The sequence below is a fragment of the Hetaerina americana genome, unplaced genomic scaffold (genome assembly GCF_022747635.1).
Source record: "Hetaerina americana unplaced genomic scaffold, ioHetAmer1.1.p SCAF_4, whole genome shotgun sequence".
In the NCBI taxonomy this organism is placed as follows: Eukaryota; Metazoa; Arthropoda; class Insecta; order Odonata; family Calopterygidae; genus Hetaerina; species Hetaerina americana.
The window spans coordinates 28511707-28532552 of NW_027286985.1; the positions used below are offsets into that span (position 1 = coordinate 28511707).

General features: G+C 38.3%; 1 protein-coding gene across 2 annotated transcripts in view; it reads right to left on the reverse strand.

Annotated features, from left to right (window-relative positions):
* Positions 1–2242: 2242 nt before the first annotated feature.
* The window catches only part of LOC139692070 (uncharacterized), a 251703-nt gene continuing 233099 nt past the window's right edge, over positions 2243–20846 (reverse strand). Inside the window, exons 2-6 of one of the 2 annotated variants that reach the window (XM_071590099.1) lie at positions 16473–16803; positions 5335–5437; positions 5228–5253; positions 4146–4404; positions 2243–3031 (exon numbers count right to left, since the gene is read on the reverse strand). In XM_071590099.1, coding sequence (XP_071446200.1) covers positions 2488–3031; positions 4146–4404; positions 5228–5253; positions 5335–5437; positions 16473–16803 — 1263 coding nt within the window. In that variant the 3' untranslated portion in view covers positions 2243–2487. Of the gene's footprint in view, positions 3032–4145; positions 4405–5227; positions 5254–5334; positions 5438–6354; positions 6412–16472; positions 16804–20846 lie in introns of those variants that run through there. The other variant, XM_071590101.1, reaches the window with a different exon arrangement.

The following is a 20846-nucleotide window of genomic DNA, read 5'->3' on the forward strand; positions in this document are numbered from 1 at the left end:
GTTTGCCAGTCTGGGTTGCCTGTTATCACTAGTTCTTTTCAGCATATGTTTATGTTGAGGAAATGTTAATGGTATCACAGGAAGGACTTGACTCAAGAATAAAAGTAAGTGCCAAGATAACTAGGTTAGGTTTGCAGATAATCAAGAAATAATACTCATTCCTAGCTGGATCATGATGATTTTCTATTCAAAGCTGTAATGAGCTTGCATTAGTTTTCATTTACATTTGTATTTCCTGAATGTTAGCAATGAAAACACAAAAAGGTGACATGGTATGGATAGCATTCATGTAGATGCTTACTGTGGTCAAAAGTGACAATTTGGACTTGATAACCTTTCTACTGTTTGAAAGGTTATTATTTAGGTGCGCCATCAAATTTTTTGTATTTTTTCATCAATTATTTATGTACTCATGAATGTATATGCAATGAGGGAAAAATGCTGAAATATCTGCTAATGTTAATACAGTAGGGTCACTTAGATTATGCAAAGGAAGCGAGGTAGTATACAAGTAACGAAATTGAAAAATAGATTTTCATCCTTGAAAACCTGAAAAAAATACATGCAATCAGAAACCATCTAACTGCTGGGCACCCTGTAAATACAATCGTATGCCAAGCCATGGTATTTCACTTCCGTCATCACAGTCAACAGAATAAATGATAGGTAGGACAAGGAGAGTCATTTAAGGTCAGCATACATCCCTGTGGACTGTATGTCAATTATGCCTAGCACAGCTCTACTCAAGATGTGTCATTCTTTTTTTAGATCTTCTTCCTGCCTTTATCATTCTTAATAATAAAAAAAATGCCTCCTCCTACCCAACATTCTCCCTCAAAGCATGGCCTTGTCAACAATAACAGAAATGAAAACTCTTGCAATTTTTGACTTAATAAAGATGTATTTTGGGTTAGTTTTGATGTAATTTATCATTTTCAAGTTATGAACTGAAAATGATGTATCATCGAAATTAGTCAAAAATCTTTTTTAATTGGAAAATTTCAAGAGTTTTTGTCTTCGTTATTATGGAACAGTTCCTCCACATCACACATGAATCTATACTTTACTGCATCAATATATCCTTTCCATCTGCTTTTTCAGATACTGCCCTGTAAATTTGTATACTCTCTATCTGAAGAAGTTAGCGCTAATGCGATAATGACCATTTGAAGCAGGAGTCCAATTAGTTTTCAATTTTTACTACTTGAAAATTCATAACCAATTTCATTTTTCATTTCCTGCTGCCATAAAAACTCATCAACTGCTGCTCTTTTTAGTCTCATGTGTGTGTTGCTTGCTGAACCCAGTTCTTTATCATTGCAAACTAATAACCTCTAATAACTTATTTGCTTCATGTTCAGCGTTAAAGGAGAATTGGGATCACTTTGGCTAGGTAGAATATTAATATATTTGAAGGAATTTGGTGGGACATGTGAATCTTATTGGTTAAGTGACATAGCACCAATCAATTTAACCAATGTACCCTATGGAAAATTGTGACGTCTACCAATTATTTTGACATAAAAATTGAATGGCAAGTTTTAATATTTACATTTGATCTTAGTGTTTGTTTCTCAATTTTTAGCATACCAAATCAGAAGTAAAATATTGGTTAACTATTGGATATACATTTTAACATGTTATGCAGCCTATTTGTGGCTCATAGTGGTCATCTAATTTTTGGTTTGCTCCATGGACTGTGTTTTATCTCACATTCCACGTACCTGATTCAAAAATATCCATTCACAATATTGCTACACAATATCCGGAGGTGGAGATTTAAGTAACTGACCTTAAGTTTAGATAGTAAACATGCTACCCATTCGACTGATACAGTATTATTATCTTTTCTAATTTAGCTGAGGACCATCACCTTATGTACATAAATAGGATATTGAATGCTTGAGTAATGTGACAACCAAGATAAAGAGAAAATATGGATTCTTTCTTTAGTATTTGCCAGACTTTTTCTCTCGCTCTCAAATGGGTCATTCTCTTTGGAGATACCCGAGTGTGAGGATTGCCTTCACGAGATTAGAAAGAGCCCCAATTGGATGGAGTGACATCTCTAGGTTTTCATAAACCATGTTGGGGTCAAACATGTCCCTTAGTAAGTGCCAAAGTGTTACCTACGTATATTCCATTGCCCATGCACTTATACTTGTATTACACTTACCTCAACCCTTATTGTGTTTCCTTAGGTTTTAATAATTCAGCTTTTGACCATGATCTTAATGATTTGATAATCCTTTTTTATTAACTGGTTATAATGATAACAATGTCTGGCTTATAGTCTTTCCTCATAAATTTGTTCTATTTCCTACACACATAAATACAATACCCATCTGTACAATACTTATTGCAGGATGTGTAATCAGTCCTTGAAAAAAAAAATGGCTATAATTTACAGTTGATCACATGGCAAGTCCTCATAGAGGTGATGGTAGGCATATTTGAATGTCTCACCACCTGTCTTAACACACACTTTTACACATAGTCTGAAGGAACCGTTTTCGTCCCAGGCAAGGAACAAAGGTGATGTCTGTTGTTGCACATGACATGCTCTTCCTCCTCACCCTCTGGACAAAGCACCACTCCCACTGCACTGTTCACTGTCTCGGGTGGTATTGTCATCTCAATCCCATGATTATTGGGTCTGACTGCAACTGCATTTGGAGGTACTTCTAGCCTTGGTTCTGCATCCACGGCTTCATATGTGGCCTCCCAGCCATTGGGTGCCTGTGCACTTGTTGACAGGTCCGAGTAATACGCACTGCTGCTACTGAGGGGGGAAGAAGCAGAGAGACGGCAAGTCAACGGATCCATCACTGAACCCTGGTAAGCCATGTTTTGATAGGAGGGATCTTCATATTCTGGTGATGGAATGGCCTCTCCTCCATCCTCATCCCTGGGATCTAATTCGGCATAAAGGGCTTCCTCTGCAATACTGCTGACACCAACTGGTGTCATGGGAGGCGCTCTTCCAGTGGATGATAATGTGTAGTGATTCTCTGGAGTATAGTGGTGGCGCCTAGAGTGGAAATAATATTTTCTTAATTAGAACTGTGATCTACGAACAGTTTATAATGAAAGGACACATGCTCGGTTCTTATTTCAGTGGGTTTTATATATATCCTCTGGATTCATTCATTTAATCATCACTAAAATTGATGTCACCTCATCTCATGAAAAATAATGTTTTTGCTATTGTAAATATTCAGTGAAGATTACCAGATTACTAAAATGTTAAATTCATTTCATAGATTGCATATGGTATTTTACTTATGTCAATTAGTTTATGGCTTCTTAAGGAACTTTAGGTCTGGACTGAGGGTGAATTTGTCAACTCCATACATCTAGCGTGGTGTTCTTGTCTGTGTTCCATCGGCCTCATGTGTGAGGTAATTTATTGAAGGGTGAGGTGATTTATTAAACTTAAGTGGTCTTAGGTGCACAGGAATCTTGTCAAAGATCCCTTCCCCCCAAGTTACTGAGGTGAATCACCACACTTGAAACAAATAAGACCTTTTTTTCCAAATTTAGGGTTAAAAAATCACCCACTTCTTATATGTGAAGGTTTGAACTACATACGTTAACATTCAATACTGAATATTATTTGAACCCCAGATGGTCAGTTATTATATAGAATTGAATTAATAAGTAGAATTGTTTGTTTCAAAAAAATTACCTATGCTTTTGCACCAACTGGCACAACTTTTCTTTGTGCATGCTAATGAGGGTGCATTTTATTTGCATTTGAATAGTCAATTTCTTATACAGAGCAAAGCATGAATGAGCACAGATCAAGTTTGATAAAAGAACTTGGTGCATGAAAAGAGGTTCAATTCTTCCAAAGTCGGGATTCACATTTCATTAAACCAATTATATTTTGTTAAAAGCTAAATTTGTACCTTGGAAATACAATCAGTATATAACATAAGAACTAAAATTAGTGCACAGCTTGCCAGAGCTATTATCATATGCCCATCAAACTTATACATTGTTCATCCTTGCTGCTCATTTAAACTCATTTCATCCTGAAAACTTAAGCTCTTTCTTTTTTTATGGTAGAAGTGCGCTACACTTTCATGTATTGTTGAACTCAAATGTATTAATAGTAAAACATTTTCAGTTTCATTATTTACCTTTCAACGTGGGGACTGGGCTCATGGTTGTAGCGCCCACTGCGACGAGTAGTAAGCCAAGCCCAAACGCCATGACCAATGGAAGTTTGGGGCGGGGAAGAAATTGGGGGAGTTGGTGGGAGAGCCAAAGAACTAACAGCAGATGCTCGTGAATATGCTTGCCCTTTGTTTGCATCATCCCCATGGACCTCTGTGGCTCCAACATTTGTTCCTTGTCCCTCAGGAGACCCCCCAACTGTACGGCAAAGTGAACACACCCCTAAAAGAAAATGGATACATGCCATTAATCTCGTTGCCCTATTTTGATGATACTAATTTGCAAGTGAACAATACTAACAGTTATTATTCTATATTAATTCTTCATCAGGTCCATGGCTAAGTGTAGAGCAATGGTTTAATTTTAAGGTCAATCTGAAGAATTTCCACCAAGTGACACCAGAAACTGTTTTATTTTCAATGAAATTATTGCAGCTTCTTTCGGTAAGAGCTGATATTTCATGACCACTGTTAATCATGTTTTTAAGGGAAATTACTTTTTTTTAATGTTTCTACTAAAATGTCCAGACTTTAACCCCTAGGATATGCAATAATTTCCCAGTTAAACTCCTACAGACACTTATTCTTTGATGTTAATTCTCTTGGGATTATATTTCATCCTTCTGACTTATCACCTCCATGATTATCCTCCAACTCCCTGGATTACTTCTTATTCAAGTTTTATGGAATAATTTTTGCTCAATAACTTTATTGCCAAGTTTACCCCAATCCTATGATGCACGGTTATCCTGAGTAATACCCATTTTTAAGCCACTATTTAACTTTGTGATATTATACTAATACTTTTCTGGTAAAAGATGACATGATTGCTCCATTAAACAGAACAATGATTTCAATATTCAATTAATTTTTTAGCATAATGTGAGAATTTAATGCAAATGTCACAAATGTAATAATTGGCATACTAGTTTCTTCAGTGAATAAACAGAAATTTTAGGAATGGTGCATTTGACTTATATTTATAAATATTATTTTATTTTTTTGCAATAATAATATCGCTTCCAGAGAAATTATCTATGTCTTACCTCTTGATCTGATATTTTTCAGCCGGCTGAAAGGAATCAAAGAAAATTCATTAGAAAAGTTATTTTAAAATATGGTTGTTTCATTCTTTAGCTCATTTTCCACTTACTTGCGGCATTGAATGACTGTAACCATTATTATAGCTCCAATCACTGCTGATACAATAGAGACAATGATGAGTGCCAATACCCATCCAAATTCTTGTGGGGTGTCTGTAAATAGAGAAACACTTAGCTTATTTCTACAACTCATATGTGACCACTCTCCGATTACATAGTCTTATCTAAATGACAAATTAATCACTATTTATCACTGCTGACTAAATTATATTGTTATAATGTGTATACTTTCTGATATTAGAAGAATGGGTTAACTGGAGTACAAAAAAATTTGTTCCACCCAAATAAAAATGTGCGACCCTAAAGGAAACAATCTGGTATTCTCCCTTGGTTAGAAGATGAGTACCAAGTTATGACCTTGGTTAACCGCAGATGAACAAGGAAAGAAACACCTACACGGAATTTCTGATTGCATATGACGTAACATGAAGTAAGATGTATAAAGCACTAAGTTTCCAGAGTACTAGGTACATGGCTACATTCCCACACGAAAATCCATCCAACGGCGAATACATATTCTCAAGGATAAGGAAATGGCACCACCAAATGGACAAACACAAAGCTGGTGGGAAGGAGAAAGTAATAAAATTGCACGTAGAAAAAGTTAATGAACCGATTATAGAACCATGGACCCTCAGTCTTTTGGAAAGATGCTCCAAACAGGCGATCTAGGAATCTATAATTTCTCCTGGAATCTTCGGGGTTGTTATCGTGATCTGTCTCCCTAATTTTCATTAGAAATTTTTATTTCGCTAGGCTTGTAAGTTATTTTGGTAGCGGGTCATACTTCCTTTTACCACCAGTTAGTAGCTATTAGCATGCAAATGTACGAATACCTCATGCTCCGCTGTTCGTGCACATATAGTAGTCCTAGCCTACACCAGTAGAATGTGCTAGAGAACTCGAGCTAAACTCTCCTTAGCCAAACTTTCGCTCTGCGTTCATACAAATCATCTGCCCGTCAGAATGAATTTTAATTGCACCGAATCATATTACAAGAAAAACAATACCATCCCAGATTCCTGTCTCGATTCCCCGCATTTCGCAGGTGAGCCTTCCTCTGCACTCCCTAGCCGTTCCATTCGCTCATGAATACTCATTCCGTTACTGTTAACAAGTGAGTCAATGATCTGCAAACTAGTGACAGGGCTGAGAAAATCACCTTATATTCCAAACATTTATACTCGGATTGAAGATCCAGAGAAGCAAAGCAAAGTCGTGGAATGTTTTGATATGTCGTATGGGAAGGAAGCAGTACTTCGGCAGATTTGCATGGTTGAGTACATTTTCCTTGTCCTTTTTACTTGCTTGAGTTGTAAACATTGTGATTTTTCGTTCGCCGTGCGAAATCTCTGAAAGAGGCATTTCAATAATTGGATAGAAATAGGTTGCAATAATAGTAATTTGGAGATTAATGCAATTAAACAGTTTAACACACATTTTTAATGCGTATCTTGCAAAATCAAATTTTCCAAATCCTCCGCGGATGCTATTGAAAGAAAAATATGCTAATTGAAGCTTCTTGAAAATCTTTTCTGGCCTTACCGGTGGGAAAGCGGATACATCTGGATGCAGGATTTTATTTATGCGTTTTCTACCGTAGTAATAGGTACTTGGGTGCGAATCTGGAATTTATTTCCAAAAGTTCGAATGATAGTCAAATATTAAGTAATCTCCAGTCAACAAATAATCATCGAATTGAGTAAGTGACTTTCTGCTTGAAGAATTGACATGACAATGATTTACCAAAGTGCGATAAAATGTGTTTCGGGGAAAACCTATTGTAATATGAAACACCATAATGAATATTCATTGTTGTGGAGCTCAATTATAGCTTATGCATTTTCTTATAGCGATATTGGTAATGTTTTTTTTGCAAAAATCAGTTAAATCGAGTTACTTTTAAGCAATCATCTGCTTTGTCAAATTAGCATGCAACAAAGTTATGTAGGATTGAAAAACAATTTATTCATAAATGAAGTAGAAGTGATAAAAATATAAATATGAAAAAAATGTATTCACCCGATAACACTGAATAAGGTAATACCTACATGCATTCATTAGAAGGGCCCCATAAAGGCCAACCTGAGAGGTTTATACATAAGGTTTGTTGAATAGGCATGGTTGCTTGACCCTCCTTTCTGCTGTTCACTTCTCATGTTCATCAAAGATGTCTGAATCAACTCATTTTTTGTCTTGTATCTTGGATCAACACAAGTAGTTAATTGGTTATTATAATTAACCTTGTAGGCAGGAATTCTCTTCTACATGGCTTTATTGAACTTCTCACAAACTCTGCTCCTATTTGACATCTGGCTGCATTTTTCTTAGCATAAACTTCGATTGTAAGATGAGTCAATAAATGAAGGGAATAATCATTGAAGTTGTTGGGTAGGAATCATCAATTGATTTGACGGTGGCTTCAGGAAATGGCTTCATGACTTCAACAAAACCGCTGGCTATTTCTCTTAATTGGTATTGAGATAATTAATTTTAGGCTCATTCTTAAAAGCGTGCAATGCATGGAAACCTCGCATGACTGTTTTGTATCTATGTATCTGTATCTGTTAATTATCTGTATCTATCATGGAAGCCCATTTTCTCCTGTATTTTCCTTAATCTAATTGCAACTGTTGAATTACTTTCATGGTATACCACTATAGTTCTGGTTTGAGTGATTTTATCGACAATGTTTATGATTTTCTTTCTTGGCATCTTTGATTACTAATCACAATGGATAAGGGAGCAGCAAGCAAAGTAGCGACTGTGGTTTCATGAAATGCATCATGTGAGGTCCATACAAGTTTTCTAAGACTGACAGATCTCCTTTCATTAAAAGCATGTACTCAAGTGTCATTCAACTTTGCCTTTCCATTTTGCATTGTTCAGGAACATGTACTCTTGATACTTTTGTCTCAGCAAACACTGAGTAAATTGGCTTTAATTACTTCATCAGGGCTTTTCTCTTCAACAAAACTGTGTGGACATTGTCATCCTGCAAACATTTTAGCAATTCGATGTGTGATGGTGCTAGTCTCCATCCCTTTAGGCTGTAGACATGATTTTTTTTAAAGATGACTGCCACTGTTTGGTGACTCTTTGTCATAAATAGATCTGTAGAAGTATCCAAGGCTAATTTTTCTTCCAAAGAAGCCATCCAGGCAATCACTAGCTACCTTTGAAGGTAGTCAAGTAAGGTATTGTGTTTGATATTAAGTAGGAAAAGCTTGATAACTGAAATCATCAGTTACTGGAATCCATCTCCATCTTCATATTTCCTAGCCACTATTCAACTTGTTTTTGACTACCTTCTTTAGTATTCATTAAAAGGTAGGCTCCTAACGGTGGGATTTTGTTTAGGGAAGGTTGTTACTTCAGATAGGGTTGTTTGTGGAAAAAGGAATGAATCGGTGAAAAGCTCTTATTTCGCCGAGGCTGAATGGATTGTTACTTCAGTTTTCAAAAAGAAAAACTAATTAAGGGATTGAATATTTTTCATTATGTCAAGTAAGTATCCATACGGTACTGACAAGGGGATTTGTATATTATTTTAGTTTTGAGTGAACAATTTGGGCTTCCAGGAGCAACCTAACAAGAATGAGTGAAATGCTGACTTCATTATGGAGTTGTTTATTTCTTTAAAACCACCTGGACCTTTTGATGGAATAGAGGGTGAGGTGAGAGAGTTTGAAGAAGGAAGACTAAATTAGGTTGGCTTAAATGATAGTAGGGCAGATGATGGAAGAATATAGGAGTTTTTTGATTTCAATGATATGATGATTTTCCTAAATAATAATGGAGCGGGAGCTCTCCTTGCTGCTTTGATTCAGCTAGTTAATATGCTGAAATGAAGGGTAAATTTTAGTTTTTTACCTAATTTGATGCCCATAAATGTAATGCATGAGAATGTGGGAATGTTATTGTTGCTAATGGTTAGCAGTACAACTTCAATTCATGGCTTTTGTTTGGTGCCACAAAATGTAATTCCTTGACATGTTGCGAGATTAGATTTAATTTTTCACATGCACCCATTTGGCGAAGAGATCTGTACTTTTTTTGGCAAATCTGATCAAGATGTGAGAGGAAGTCATAGTTGTGTCATCACAAAAAAAAATTATTTTGTGTGTTCGGTTTTGGATTACCTATATTGGTTATGAAGCTTTTGTATAGTGTCATTGATAATATGACTCCGTGCTGGGAATCAGGTTGGATTAGGGATCGAAATCAATCACACTTATTTAAAACCTGTCTTGGCCTGAAAGATGTGCCTGCAATTATTGCAAGTGGATCAGGTGTCATTTAATTTAAGATTTACATACTATGCATTGGATGTCTTCTTTTATGTGAAGCATGCTCATTAGAAATATGAGACTCATTATGCTCTTCCTCTTTGTAAATTATATAATAGCTAGAGAAAGTAGTCGACGGTGAAATTATTGCTCCTCTTTGAAGTGAATCAATTAAAAACTTAATTTTGAGTTGAAAATGTGCTGCCATCTCAGCATGACAAAATGAAATAAAACTTTTTTTCGATCTCAAATATCCAGAAAAGTACGAGGCATTCTGTACAAAACTTTGTATGCTACAACTATAACCACAGTTTAGATATTAAAAAAAATCATAATAAGCAATGTACAGGTATAAGTAATAAGTATAAACAATAATCAATAAGTGTAGGAATAAATAGCAAGAAATATAATAAATGTACAGCGATGCAATCAGTGTAAATAAAATAGAATCATTAATGTAACAGCAAACTTATAATTACTGTAGAGCAAGTAAATCATAAACAAACCATAACAGATGCCATCGCAAAAATAGTACAATTTTATAATGAATATATCCATAAATGTAAGATAAGTAAGCATATGCAGGAACCCTCGATATGTATGTGCATAATTTGTCCTGTTTACTGTAATTGCAATAAACACGACACATTCCTTGAATGAGCCATGAAATTGAAAAATTCAAGTGCTCTGGACCAAGATGGTCAAAGTAGCTGGATTACACAAAGAAAAAAACTGTGTTAGGCGACAAAACTTTTGTGACAAGAGAGTGCTTTTGTACGTCATGGAAATTTAGTCGTTGAGACAAGGTGATGGGCATAGAATAGAGGATTATTAGATGTGGTGGTGGAGAAGGATGGAACCAGTATAATGGACGGGAAAGAAAGAAAACACAAAGAAGTATTTGATATTTAAGCACCCTAAAAGCAACCGCTAGGGGGTGTGTGGCAGAGGAGGTTGAATACACATCAGACTAATTTAGACCCAAATATTTTTACCCCTACCGCATTCAGGCAATGAACGTTATTCTGATCCCTTATCGTTTGTGGCAAAATGACATTGAGGCATAGGAGAGAGTTCTATGGAGAAATCTAAACAATCCAAAGGCAATGAAAGTGGATGTGCAGCATTTTGCTTGGTGATAGTTTAGACTGTGATAGATCGTAGTATGTGAGGTAGGAAAGGTATGGGAGAAAAAGGAAGGCATGTTGAACAAAATGAAGCCAGGTAGAAAATGCGGAGTCGAAAAAGAGTTTTTGTAGTGTATGGTGTTTAATTGTGTCATGTTAGATGAGGCTTAAAATTAGAATTAATATTAGTTAGTCTGTGTCCATTCAAAACTTACTTCAAATGTTAGACATTACAAACTTGTATTAGGACATAAATGCGTTTTTAGTTTTGTGCATTTACTCATCACCGGCAAACATGGGACCTATATTCAGATTATGAATCGAAGCGAAGCATTCAGAGCTAATCAACCAAGCTTCGTACACCCCTAGCAAACTAGCTATAAGACTGAATATGAAAATTAGTGATTATTTTGTTACATAACGGTATATAATCTGAAGGACATCACATACTATACAAGATGTGTTAAATGAAGGATAGAATATAAAAATGTATATTATTTTTTTACGATAGATGATTTTAATATTATTGCAAATCATTTCCCACATTATAGATTTCGATAGTTATCCTCAGCAGCTAAATGACCATCTCCTATGCAGAAGAAAGCGTTCAGAAGGGAATTTGCTTACGAGATTAGCTTTTGATTAGATCAAAATTTTGTTGCAAGGAAAGTCGGAATGGAAGATGACCGTAAATTATGCAGCATGTGTATATATTTGATGTATTCAATTCTTCCGGGAGGCTATTCCTGTCCTTTGAAATAAGCCAGTGTGTGGCTAATACTTCCTCCACCTGGTGGGCTGAGTGGGGGGGGGGGGTCATAACTGGAGGGGGCCATCGTCGAGGCTTTGACTTTCCATCACGCGACGGGATCCCTGGAAGATTCCCCTACGATATCGTTAAATGCGCAATTTATGGGTAGTCGTATGTTTTGAATTACGGTCGCAAAAATGTGAAGCGGAACGCTAAAATAAAAGTTTCATGCAGCTCTCGGTGAATTGATCGTCGTGCATGAAATGCTGGTAGGGTTGCATCTCTGTAACTTAGCTCTTTTAATGGCCCATGTATTAAGTGTAACGTATAGTATGAGGAACCACGATAATTAAGGATTGGCAAAGGCTAGTTTCCAAAATTTAGCAATTTTTCTAAAAGTGTGATTGAAATCATGCGTATCATTGTATGAAATTTAAATGAGTTTAAACGTGATATCCAATCAGATGACGTAAATCGTGAATTAACATTCCGAGTCAGCATCAAGAATATTTAAATATTTACATCCTATATATGAAACACCCAGTTCACTATTGGCAACCTCTAATTTACTTAATTCAGACACCAGCACGCTTGGAATTTGAGTTTTGGGAAGATTTTCACTATTTGGGAAGATATATATATATATATATATATATATATATATATATATATATATATATATATATATATATATATATATATATATATATATATATATATATATATATATATGTGTGTATATATATAGCCCTCCCCGGACTACAACCTTGACGTGGTGGAAGGGCTTGTGTGTTCCGATGACCCCTAGAGCTGTGCTGGCGGGAGTAATAAAAATTGCTCCTGGTAGGGTCACCCATGCCAGATAGGTCGAAGGTTAGGAGCCAGACGAAAGGTAGTCCACGCAGCGTCTGTTCCTCAGTGAGGCGGCTGCAATGGCGTCTGACCACAGTGGGGCGGCCAGTAAGTGATGGTGTCACGTTAAAAACACTATTGAGGAAGGCAACGGGAAACCACCTCAATTATCATTCCCTAGAAAAATATGATGGACAATAGAGATATTTTGAGTCCTGGCAACCACGGGGCTCGGCCCAATCGGCCGTGTGTCGTGCCCGGCAGCGGGGGAGGCAAGGCTTCCGCGGTCGTCATCCCACGAAACCCTTGCAAGGGAAAACCAGCAGCAGCAGGACAGAAGACGCAGGAGAAGAAGACCAAATTAGTTAGAATAGGAACGTGGAATGTTAGGACAATGATGAGGACAGGGAAATTGGAGAATGTTAAGCGAGAGATGGAAAGGGGAAATATAGATATTTTAGGTCTATGCGAGGTGAGATGGAAAGATAGCGGGGATTACTGGAGTGATAAGTATAGAATAATATACAGCGGCGGGGACGAGAGCCAACGAGGGGTTGCCATAGTATTAAATGAAGAGGTAGGGAGAAGCGTAGTCAACATAGAGCAGGTAACGGATAGAATACTACTAGTGGAGATAAAAGCAGAACCGACGAACTTAGTTATTATTCAGGTATACATGCCACCGAGCAACCATAAGGAAGAAGAGGTCGATAGGATATACTATCAGTTAGAGGACATGATCGCGTGTGTTCCTGCAGGGAAACATTTGATAGTGATGGGGGATTGGAATGCGACGGTAGGCGAAGGAAGAGATGGTGATGAGGTGGGGGACTACGGTTTAGGCGCGAGGAATGGCCGCGGGGAGAAAGCAGTTGAGTTCTGCAGGAGACAGGGGTTAATCATCACCAACACTTGGTTTAGACACCACAAAAGACGCAGGTATACATGGAAAATGCCAGGTGACTCAGGAAGATATCAGCTAGATTATATCCTGGTTAGACACAGGTTTAGGAACAGCGTGATAAATTCCCACAGCTTCCCGGGAGCGGATGCGGACTCAGACCACAATTTAGTTGTTATGAAATGTAGCGTACGTTTCAAAAAGATAAGGCAGGGGCGGCGAGTTAGAAAATGGAATGTAGAAGCATTAAATGGGTTGAAAAGGAAGGAATACAAACAGGCGGTGGAGAAAATCATGGAGGATGGTAAAGAGCTAAGTACTATCGAAGAAAAATGGGAAATGATCAAGAAGGGGTTGTCTAAAGCTGCAAAAGACACTATTGGAACCGTTAACGCTAAAAGGACTAGGAAACCATGGATCACGGATGAGATGATTACAAAGATGGATGAGCGGCGAAAATGGAAGAATGTAAATACAGAGTTAGGCAAAATGAAGTACAAAGAATTAAACAATAAATTGAGGCGGGCAACAAATAAAGCAAAAGAAGCCTGGTGGAAGACGCAGTGCGAGGATATGGAGAGTCTCCAGAGGAAGGGTGAAATCGGTGCGCTGTACAGCAAAGTTAAATCGTTATCGGGAAGTAAGAAAGGAAGAGCTATGCTAACAGTTAGAGATAGGGCGGGTAAGGTAATAGTTGACGCAGGGAAGATCCAAGAGAGATGGAAGGAGTATATAGAAGAACTGTATGGTAAAGAACTCAGACCAGCAAAGTTAGACATTGAAAAAGAAAATGACGTAGAGGAAGACAGCTTAGGTCCAGGCATACTAGACAATGAGATAGAAAGGGCATTAAGGGATATGAAACTAAATAAGGCCGTGGGGGTAGATAACATTCCCGTGGAACTTTTAAAATGCTTAGGAAAATGTGGGAGGAAGAGTCTATATGGGCTGATCCGTAGTATTTATGAGGAGGGAATCTGGCCGGAAGACTTTGTGAGATCAGTTTTAGTTCCTATTCCGAAAAAGGTAAAGGCCACGTCATGTGAGGACTACAGGACAATTAGTTTGATATCCCACGCAGCTAAAGTTGTTCTTAGGATCATAAACAAAAGGATAGAGAGTAGGGCAAAAGATTACTTAGGGAATGATCAGTTTGGGTTTAGGAAGGGGAGAGGGACGCGTGATGCCATTGCAGTAATGAGATTATTAATCGAGAGGAATATAGAACACAACCAGGAGGTATTTGCCTGTTTCGTAGATTTCGAAAAAGCGTTTGATAGAGTGAATTGGGAAAAACTAATGAGTATATTGCCAAAAATAGGTATAGACTGGAGGGAAAGGAGGCTAATCCGCAACCTGTACATGTCTCAGACTGCTCAGGTGCGGGTGGGAAACGGGGAGTCAGAATGGGCAGTGTTAGGACGGGGTGTAAGGCAGGGTTGCCCATTATCACCATTGCTGTTCAACCTGTATGCAGAGGAAATGATCAAAGAGGCATGGGAAGGACTCGAGGTAGGAATGAAAGTGGGCGGGGAAGTCGTAAAATCAGTTAGGTTTGCTGATGACCAAGCTTTAGTTTGTCAGTCAGCCAAGGGGCTGCAAGCATTGCTGAGTGAATTGGAATTTCAGTGCGACAGGTATGGGATGAGAATCAACATTAGTAAAACAAAGGTTATGCGATTTTCTAGAAAGAAAAAGGCCAAGCTTAACATTAAAATAGGAGGGCAAAAACTAGAGCAGGTAGAACAGTTTACGTATCTCGGTAGTGTTTTGGACCAGCACGGTCAAAGTAGTAGGGACGTAAGGAGAAGAATTGCGCTAGGCAAAGAGGCTTTCACAAGGAGGAGGGAGTTGATGACAGGGACATTGAGTAAGGATGTTAAGAAAAGACTCGTAAAAACTTTGATATGGAGCGTAGCTATGTACGGCGCGGAAACATGGTCATTGAAACAGGAGGATAGACGTAGATTGGAGGCTTTTGAAATGTGGGTGTGGAGAAGATTGGAGAAGGTGAAATGGACAGAGAAGAAAACAAATGAGGAAGTACTTGAAATGGTGGGCGAGGACAGGGGTTTGTTGGGAGCAATCCTATGGAGGCAGGAAAAGTGGATGAAGGGGGTTTTGACCGGCAGTGGGATGTTGAAGACGGTGATAGAGGGTAGAATGCTGGGCAAAAGAGGAAAGGGAAGGAACAGGATAGGGATGTTGGACGGGATGAAGGGAGGAAGAAAGTACTCAGAGATGAAGAGGGACCTGATGTAGAGTAGGATGATGGATTTTTTTTGTTTTGTTAGGAATAATAAAATGCTTGTTTGGTAGTTGTGTCCATCCAAAAACCTACCTTAACCGGTAGATTACCTTAAAAAAAAAATATATATATATAGCTAAAAATGATATCGGTTTTGGCTACTTTAACTGAGAATTATCGACCAAAGCTCCAACATTTATTAAAAGTTGAAACCATAGCAAATATGCTGCCTTCTCTTCAAATATTTTTTCGTTTTATTATGCTCAAAGGTTTACAATTCTAGGTCCCACTTGCATTAATTTTATTAGTTCGTGAGATAATTAAATATGTCCATTGAATATCTTTATAATCCCCTCACCTTTTATTACTTTTCTATATTTTTTATTTGAATAAATTTCGGAGTGTTAATAGGCTATCCCTCCACTCCTGCACATTTCTGTATGCTGCAATTCGTTTTACGAGTCCTTTGAGAACAGACTAAAATGTAAATAAACCTTTCGTATTTGAATATTGTGTAATATAAACTGGTAAACAAGTGCTAAATTAATTTGCCATCAGAAGACGCCCTTTGCGCAACTTACTAGAACTTGTAAACTGACTTGTAGATTTGTGAAACGTGTCAATGGTTTCCTTAATGTAGGTTGCGCTGGCCGTCATTTAGTCCAACCGCGAATTTAAAAGCCCTGAATGTCATCAGGAACAGCGTCCTGGACAAGGAATCATTGAATGTGGAAATCGTATCTTTAATTAAAAATTTCACCGCAAATGATGAGCCGATACTCCTTTTTTGTGTCACTTTTTGCCCTCAATAACAATAATATGGCATTGGTGTTAAAATCGTTTTCGATCTATTATGTGACGAATTCATCGGAATCCGACGGCGAAAGAAAATTCTATCGCAAAAAGCTCGCGACACGTTTAGGAGTATCGCAGATGCGAGTAGATGACATGACACGTTACCATTCAGTGCCGTCCCATTGACTCTTCCGCCGCCCGTCCCGTCGAGTATCAGCAACAGGTCTCCCTCGAGATCGTTGCCGGGGTTGTCTCCCCCTTCCTGCCACGCCCACCCGCAGAGGTCACACGGGGAGCTGTCGGGGAGGTCGAGGAACGCTGGCCTCGGGGGCGGTGGCAGGAAGTCGCCGGAGAAGAGGTCGCCCCCGTAGTGGGGCAATAGGGAGGCTACGGAGGCCGCGCTCAGCGTGTCTTCCTCCACAGCATCCAACCACCAGTCGGCGTCTTCGGCCCAAGAGTTCTGCAGAAAGGTGACGTTCGAAAAGGCAGTAGGATTCTGGAATAGAATGGAGATGGCATATTATGTTGTGGTTCATGCATTGAGAGCTGGGCTACCGAGATTGGCAGCTCCCTAGGAATAATGGAATGAAATGGGGTAGTGGCACCATCTAGTTATTTTTTATTTAAGGAGAGGCAAATACGTATGTCGGCGCAACCCATGCTATAAGGTTTGTGTCCCTCCCAAACGTCTGTTCCAGTGAGGACTAAGTCAGAGGGGGTTGGGAATCAGTGCCATTTCAGCCGTCTCCAACTTTTTACTGACCGCGATGCCCCGAATATTAATCCGAACGGCCTTAGTTGTTACGGATCTCTGCGCGGTGTCTGAGCCGATCTTCTCCCAAATCTTAGGATTAATGATCATGGTTTTTGGTGGAAGTGGAAATAAAATGGTTGGCGAGAAACCTGGTGTGTCGGTTTGGGTTTGCTTTCAACCAAGATGTCAGGGAGCTTCGGATGAAGATCAGTGCAGATAATATCCTGAGCAGTTCTTCGGTTTCAGTGGTGACTGAGTTCATTACGCAAGGAAATTGTTTATTAATGCGTCACTAATATTTCCTCGTTCTGCCTTTCTTTTGATACTATTTTAAAAACTGTTTGAGAAGAGCGAAACTCTGATTAGTTTGAAATTTGATATCGCGTTTACCATTATTGGGCCTTCCATTATTTGCGTAATGGTGTTGAGTAGAATGTTAATATATCCAAATTTATGTCGAAGAGCTTACTAATAAGGTCTTATGGGAAGTGTTGTGTTGGGAGGAGAAAGAATAAAGATCGTGAAATTTACAGATGAAATAACAGTACTGACGCAATAAGATGAAGCTACAGTATATGATAGAGAGAATTGTTAGAGTGGGGAAAGAATTCGGAATAAATCTAAATATAGGAAAGATAAAAGTTTTGAAGAATAAGTTGGAACGAAGCAATCATTGGCTTGTCCACCGAAGAATAAGTTATTGAGCAATTGAAATCATATCATTATTTGCGTAGCTTAGTAACTTCGAATGGAGGCTGTAGCGGGGAAAAAAGAAAGAGAAATTCAATAGGTAAGAAAGTTTTTGGAAGGGTGAAAGTACTTATATAGGTAAGAAAGTTTTTGGAAGGGTGAAAGTACTTATAGTGGCAAGTAGAATTCCAAGAGAAACAAAAAGAGATTTGTTTGGAATGTGGTGTCTTACATCAATGAAATACGGACGGTTTAAAAGAATCATGGAAAGGACTTTATAAGTTTTGAAATATGGTGGTGGAGAAGAATTCTTAAGTTAAAGTGGACAGATATACTGCGAAATGATGTAGGAATTATGAGAATAAGAGAGAGAAGACAAGAACGGAGAGAAAAAAGAGAAAGTTATCTTTTTTGAGGCATATATTACGCCGAATTTCTCTCCTAAAGAGAACCATTGAGGGAAAATTTGAAAGAATGAGATGAAATGGAAGGAGAGGGATTGGAGTGCTTGGTGGAATAAGAACTTTCAGAAGTTATGGGCAAATGAAATGCTTAGGATCGAGTGTATACATCCAGTCCATTGAGAACATCGAGTTGAAACCCGTCGGAGGACAGTTTTAATTGAATGAGAGAGAGAGATAGGGTAGAAGAGTGGTTATTGATATCGTTTTTATTGTTCCTGTGGTGCTGTTGAAGGCGTGGTGTAACGCGAGTTCACAATCAAGTTTTTGCTAAGTCTGTTCAGTAGAAGTAGCAGTCTTTTCTTGGTAGTATGTTTAAGCTAATCATTGATTTTTAATTGATCCGTTCCCATTATTTCATGTGTCATTTTTCAGTCAGTGATTCGGCAGACTGTTATTCATATCCACTTATTTTGAAAGTTATCGGTGCTATTAGAGTAAGTGCGCAACAATTCCGCTTTGCATAATTTTAAAGAAGGCAAAGAGGGTGATATTTTTTCGTGACAAAGTGGAGGAAGATGAAACGACATGATAAATGACGTTACATTGACCCCACGGTGAAAGGCGGACGGAGGGTGGCTATGTTTTGGCCTTAGATTGGCAACGTTACGAGTTTATCGGAATTAGTAAAACATATTTTATATTGGTATGCCTTGCCTGAGCTTTCTACGGCAGGCAACGTAGACCGGGAAATAAAATGAACGGGAGCTCCTGGGTAGGTTATTGACATGAGTGATCGTTATGTCATTTCTCTTGCCCAAATCAATCTCGTTTGCATCTGGTCGATTAAAAAAAAATCCCAGTCACTCCGAGAGAATTGAGATTTTAATCTAGTCGACAAATAGGAAGGTAATGGTGGCCTTTTATCGCTGTGTTCATGCAGGAAGAATTTAATAGTTTTCGAATGGTGACGTTGACGTTTGGATTTAAATCATAGCTATTACGTCATGGTGTTAAGTTTAGTCCTGTGGATGAAAGAAACATTAAATATGTGTTTGTCGACTTGAATACACCGATAAGAACAGCATTCCTCTGAAAACTCGGTACAACTTGCATGTGCACCGAAGTCTTACCTATTTGCAGCATAAAAGACACGTTCCATCATTCACTCGGATGACGCATATCCTTTAGCTTCCATAAGGTAATCCTTAGGACATGACTTCATGGGTGTGCTAAAGTGTATGATCGAAACAAATCATATAGGAAAGACGATGGCGTTGTAAACGATTAAACCCGGATCGCAAATTAAAATAATCCTATAAGGATGTATGAAATTATTTATAAGGATGCATAAAATTTGATTTGTATCCTAGCTACATAAAATATGGTCATGTATATGCATTTGTGATTATTCTAAACTGTGGGGCTGGGTGTTGGTGTTACATACCGCATCCGTGATTCATTACTTCGCTCTGTGACCGTCCTTGCGCTCACCTGTATTCCAAGTGTGAATATTTTCTGCGGCTCTATGTTATTAATTAACTTGTGTTTGTACTTATTTTCGAAGGAAATTACCACCGCACAAATTGGAGTTCGTAGTATAATTCCGTAAACTTTTTTAAATTGTTTAAAAGACTGCACCATCCTCACGGAACATCAGTAGAAACCAAGTGTAACATGAATCAAGTATGTACCAATAATTTATCTTAGATTTCGTCCGTGGGAGGGGAGAGTCGAGAGATAGTACCGTAGAAAATTCACCGCATCACACGAGGGGTGGGAAACTTGACTTACTGCTAGAGGAACGTCTAATGGCGGTGGATCTGGCCATATCTGGTCTTATTCATGGCTTAAATAATAGTCCTTTTAATGGCCGAATTCCCACGAGCCATCGGTTTTATGCCATGCCCTTCGCCTGTTTTTCCAACACTCTCCATTTGAGAGTTCCTGGAACCGAATTTGATCCTCTCTTGAAACAGGATCACCTCTTCTTGTTCGTTTTTACTCCGGATGGTAAAGTAATTTGCCAACGCGAAAGGAATTCTAATGTAAATCCTATTTGTTTTATCAGTTTTTTGCTTTGCGAAATTTTTATAGTAAGCTATACTCTCACTCCTTGGTAGATTTTTCCTTAATGTATGACCATCTATGGAGGATCATAATTATTCCAAGGGTATGAGGATAGTTCGTTTTCATCCTTTTGGCCTTTTCGACCACTGCCTACATCCAAAAAGCTCCCAATGCCATAGGAGAAAACTTAAATGCGAAGAAAATCGCTTTGTTTGGTGACGCGGAGATGCAGCAGGCGTATTAATAAAACGCAAAACAGTTCTTTATCACCTTTCATTAATAATTAATATCCCTCTCCCGCCAATAAATCATCAATAAACGACGATTTGGTCCCGGAAAACTTGGTCAATTGTGCGCGTAATTGGTATTATTTTCCCGCATTAATGCCAATTGTCTTGAAATGGGAAAGTGTGCTATACGCTCCTTGTGATGTAACATTCAACCATTTACCCTGATTTTTTAGCCGCACTGTAATTCGCGTCGGCGGCCCGCTCATCACATTGCTTCTTCCAAATGTAGTTAACTCTATGTTTTGTATTCTTCAGAAGCTTACCATTAACTCCCACGTACGATTAAAGCGTTTAGTTACAGACCGTATGATTCTACGATCTCGTAACTCGTAAT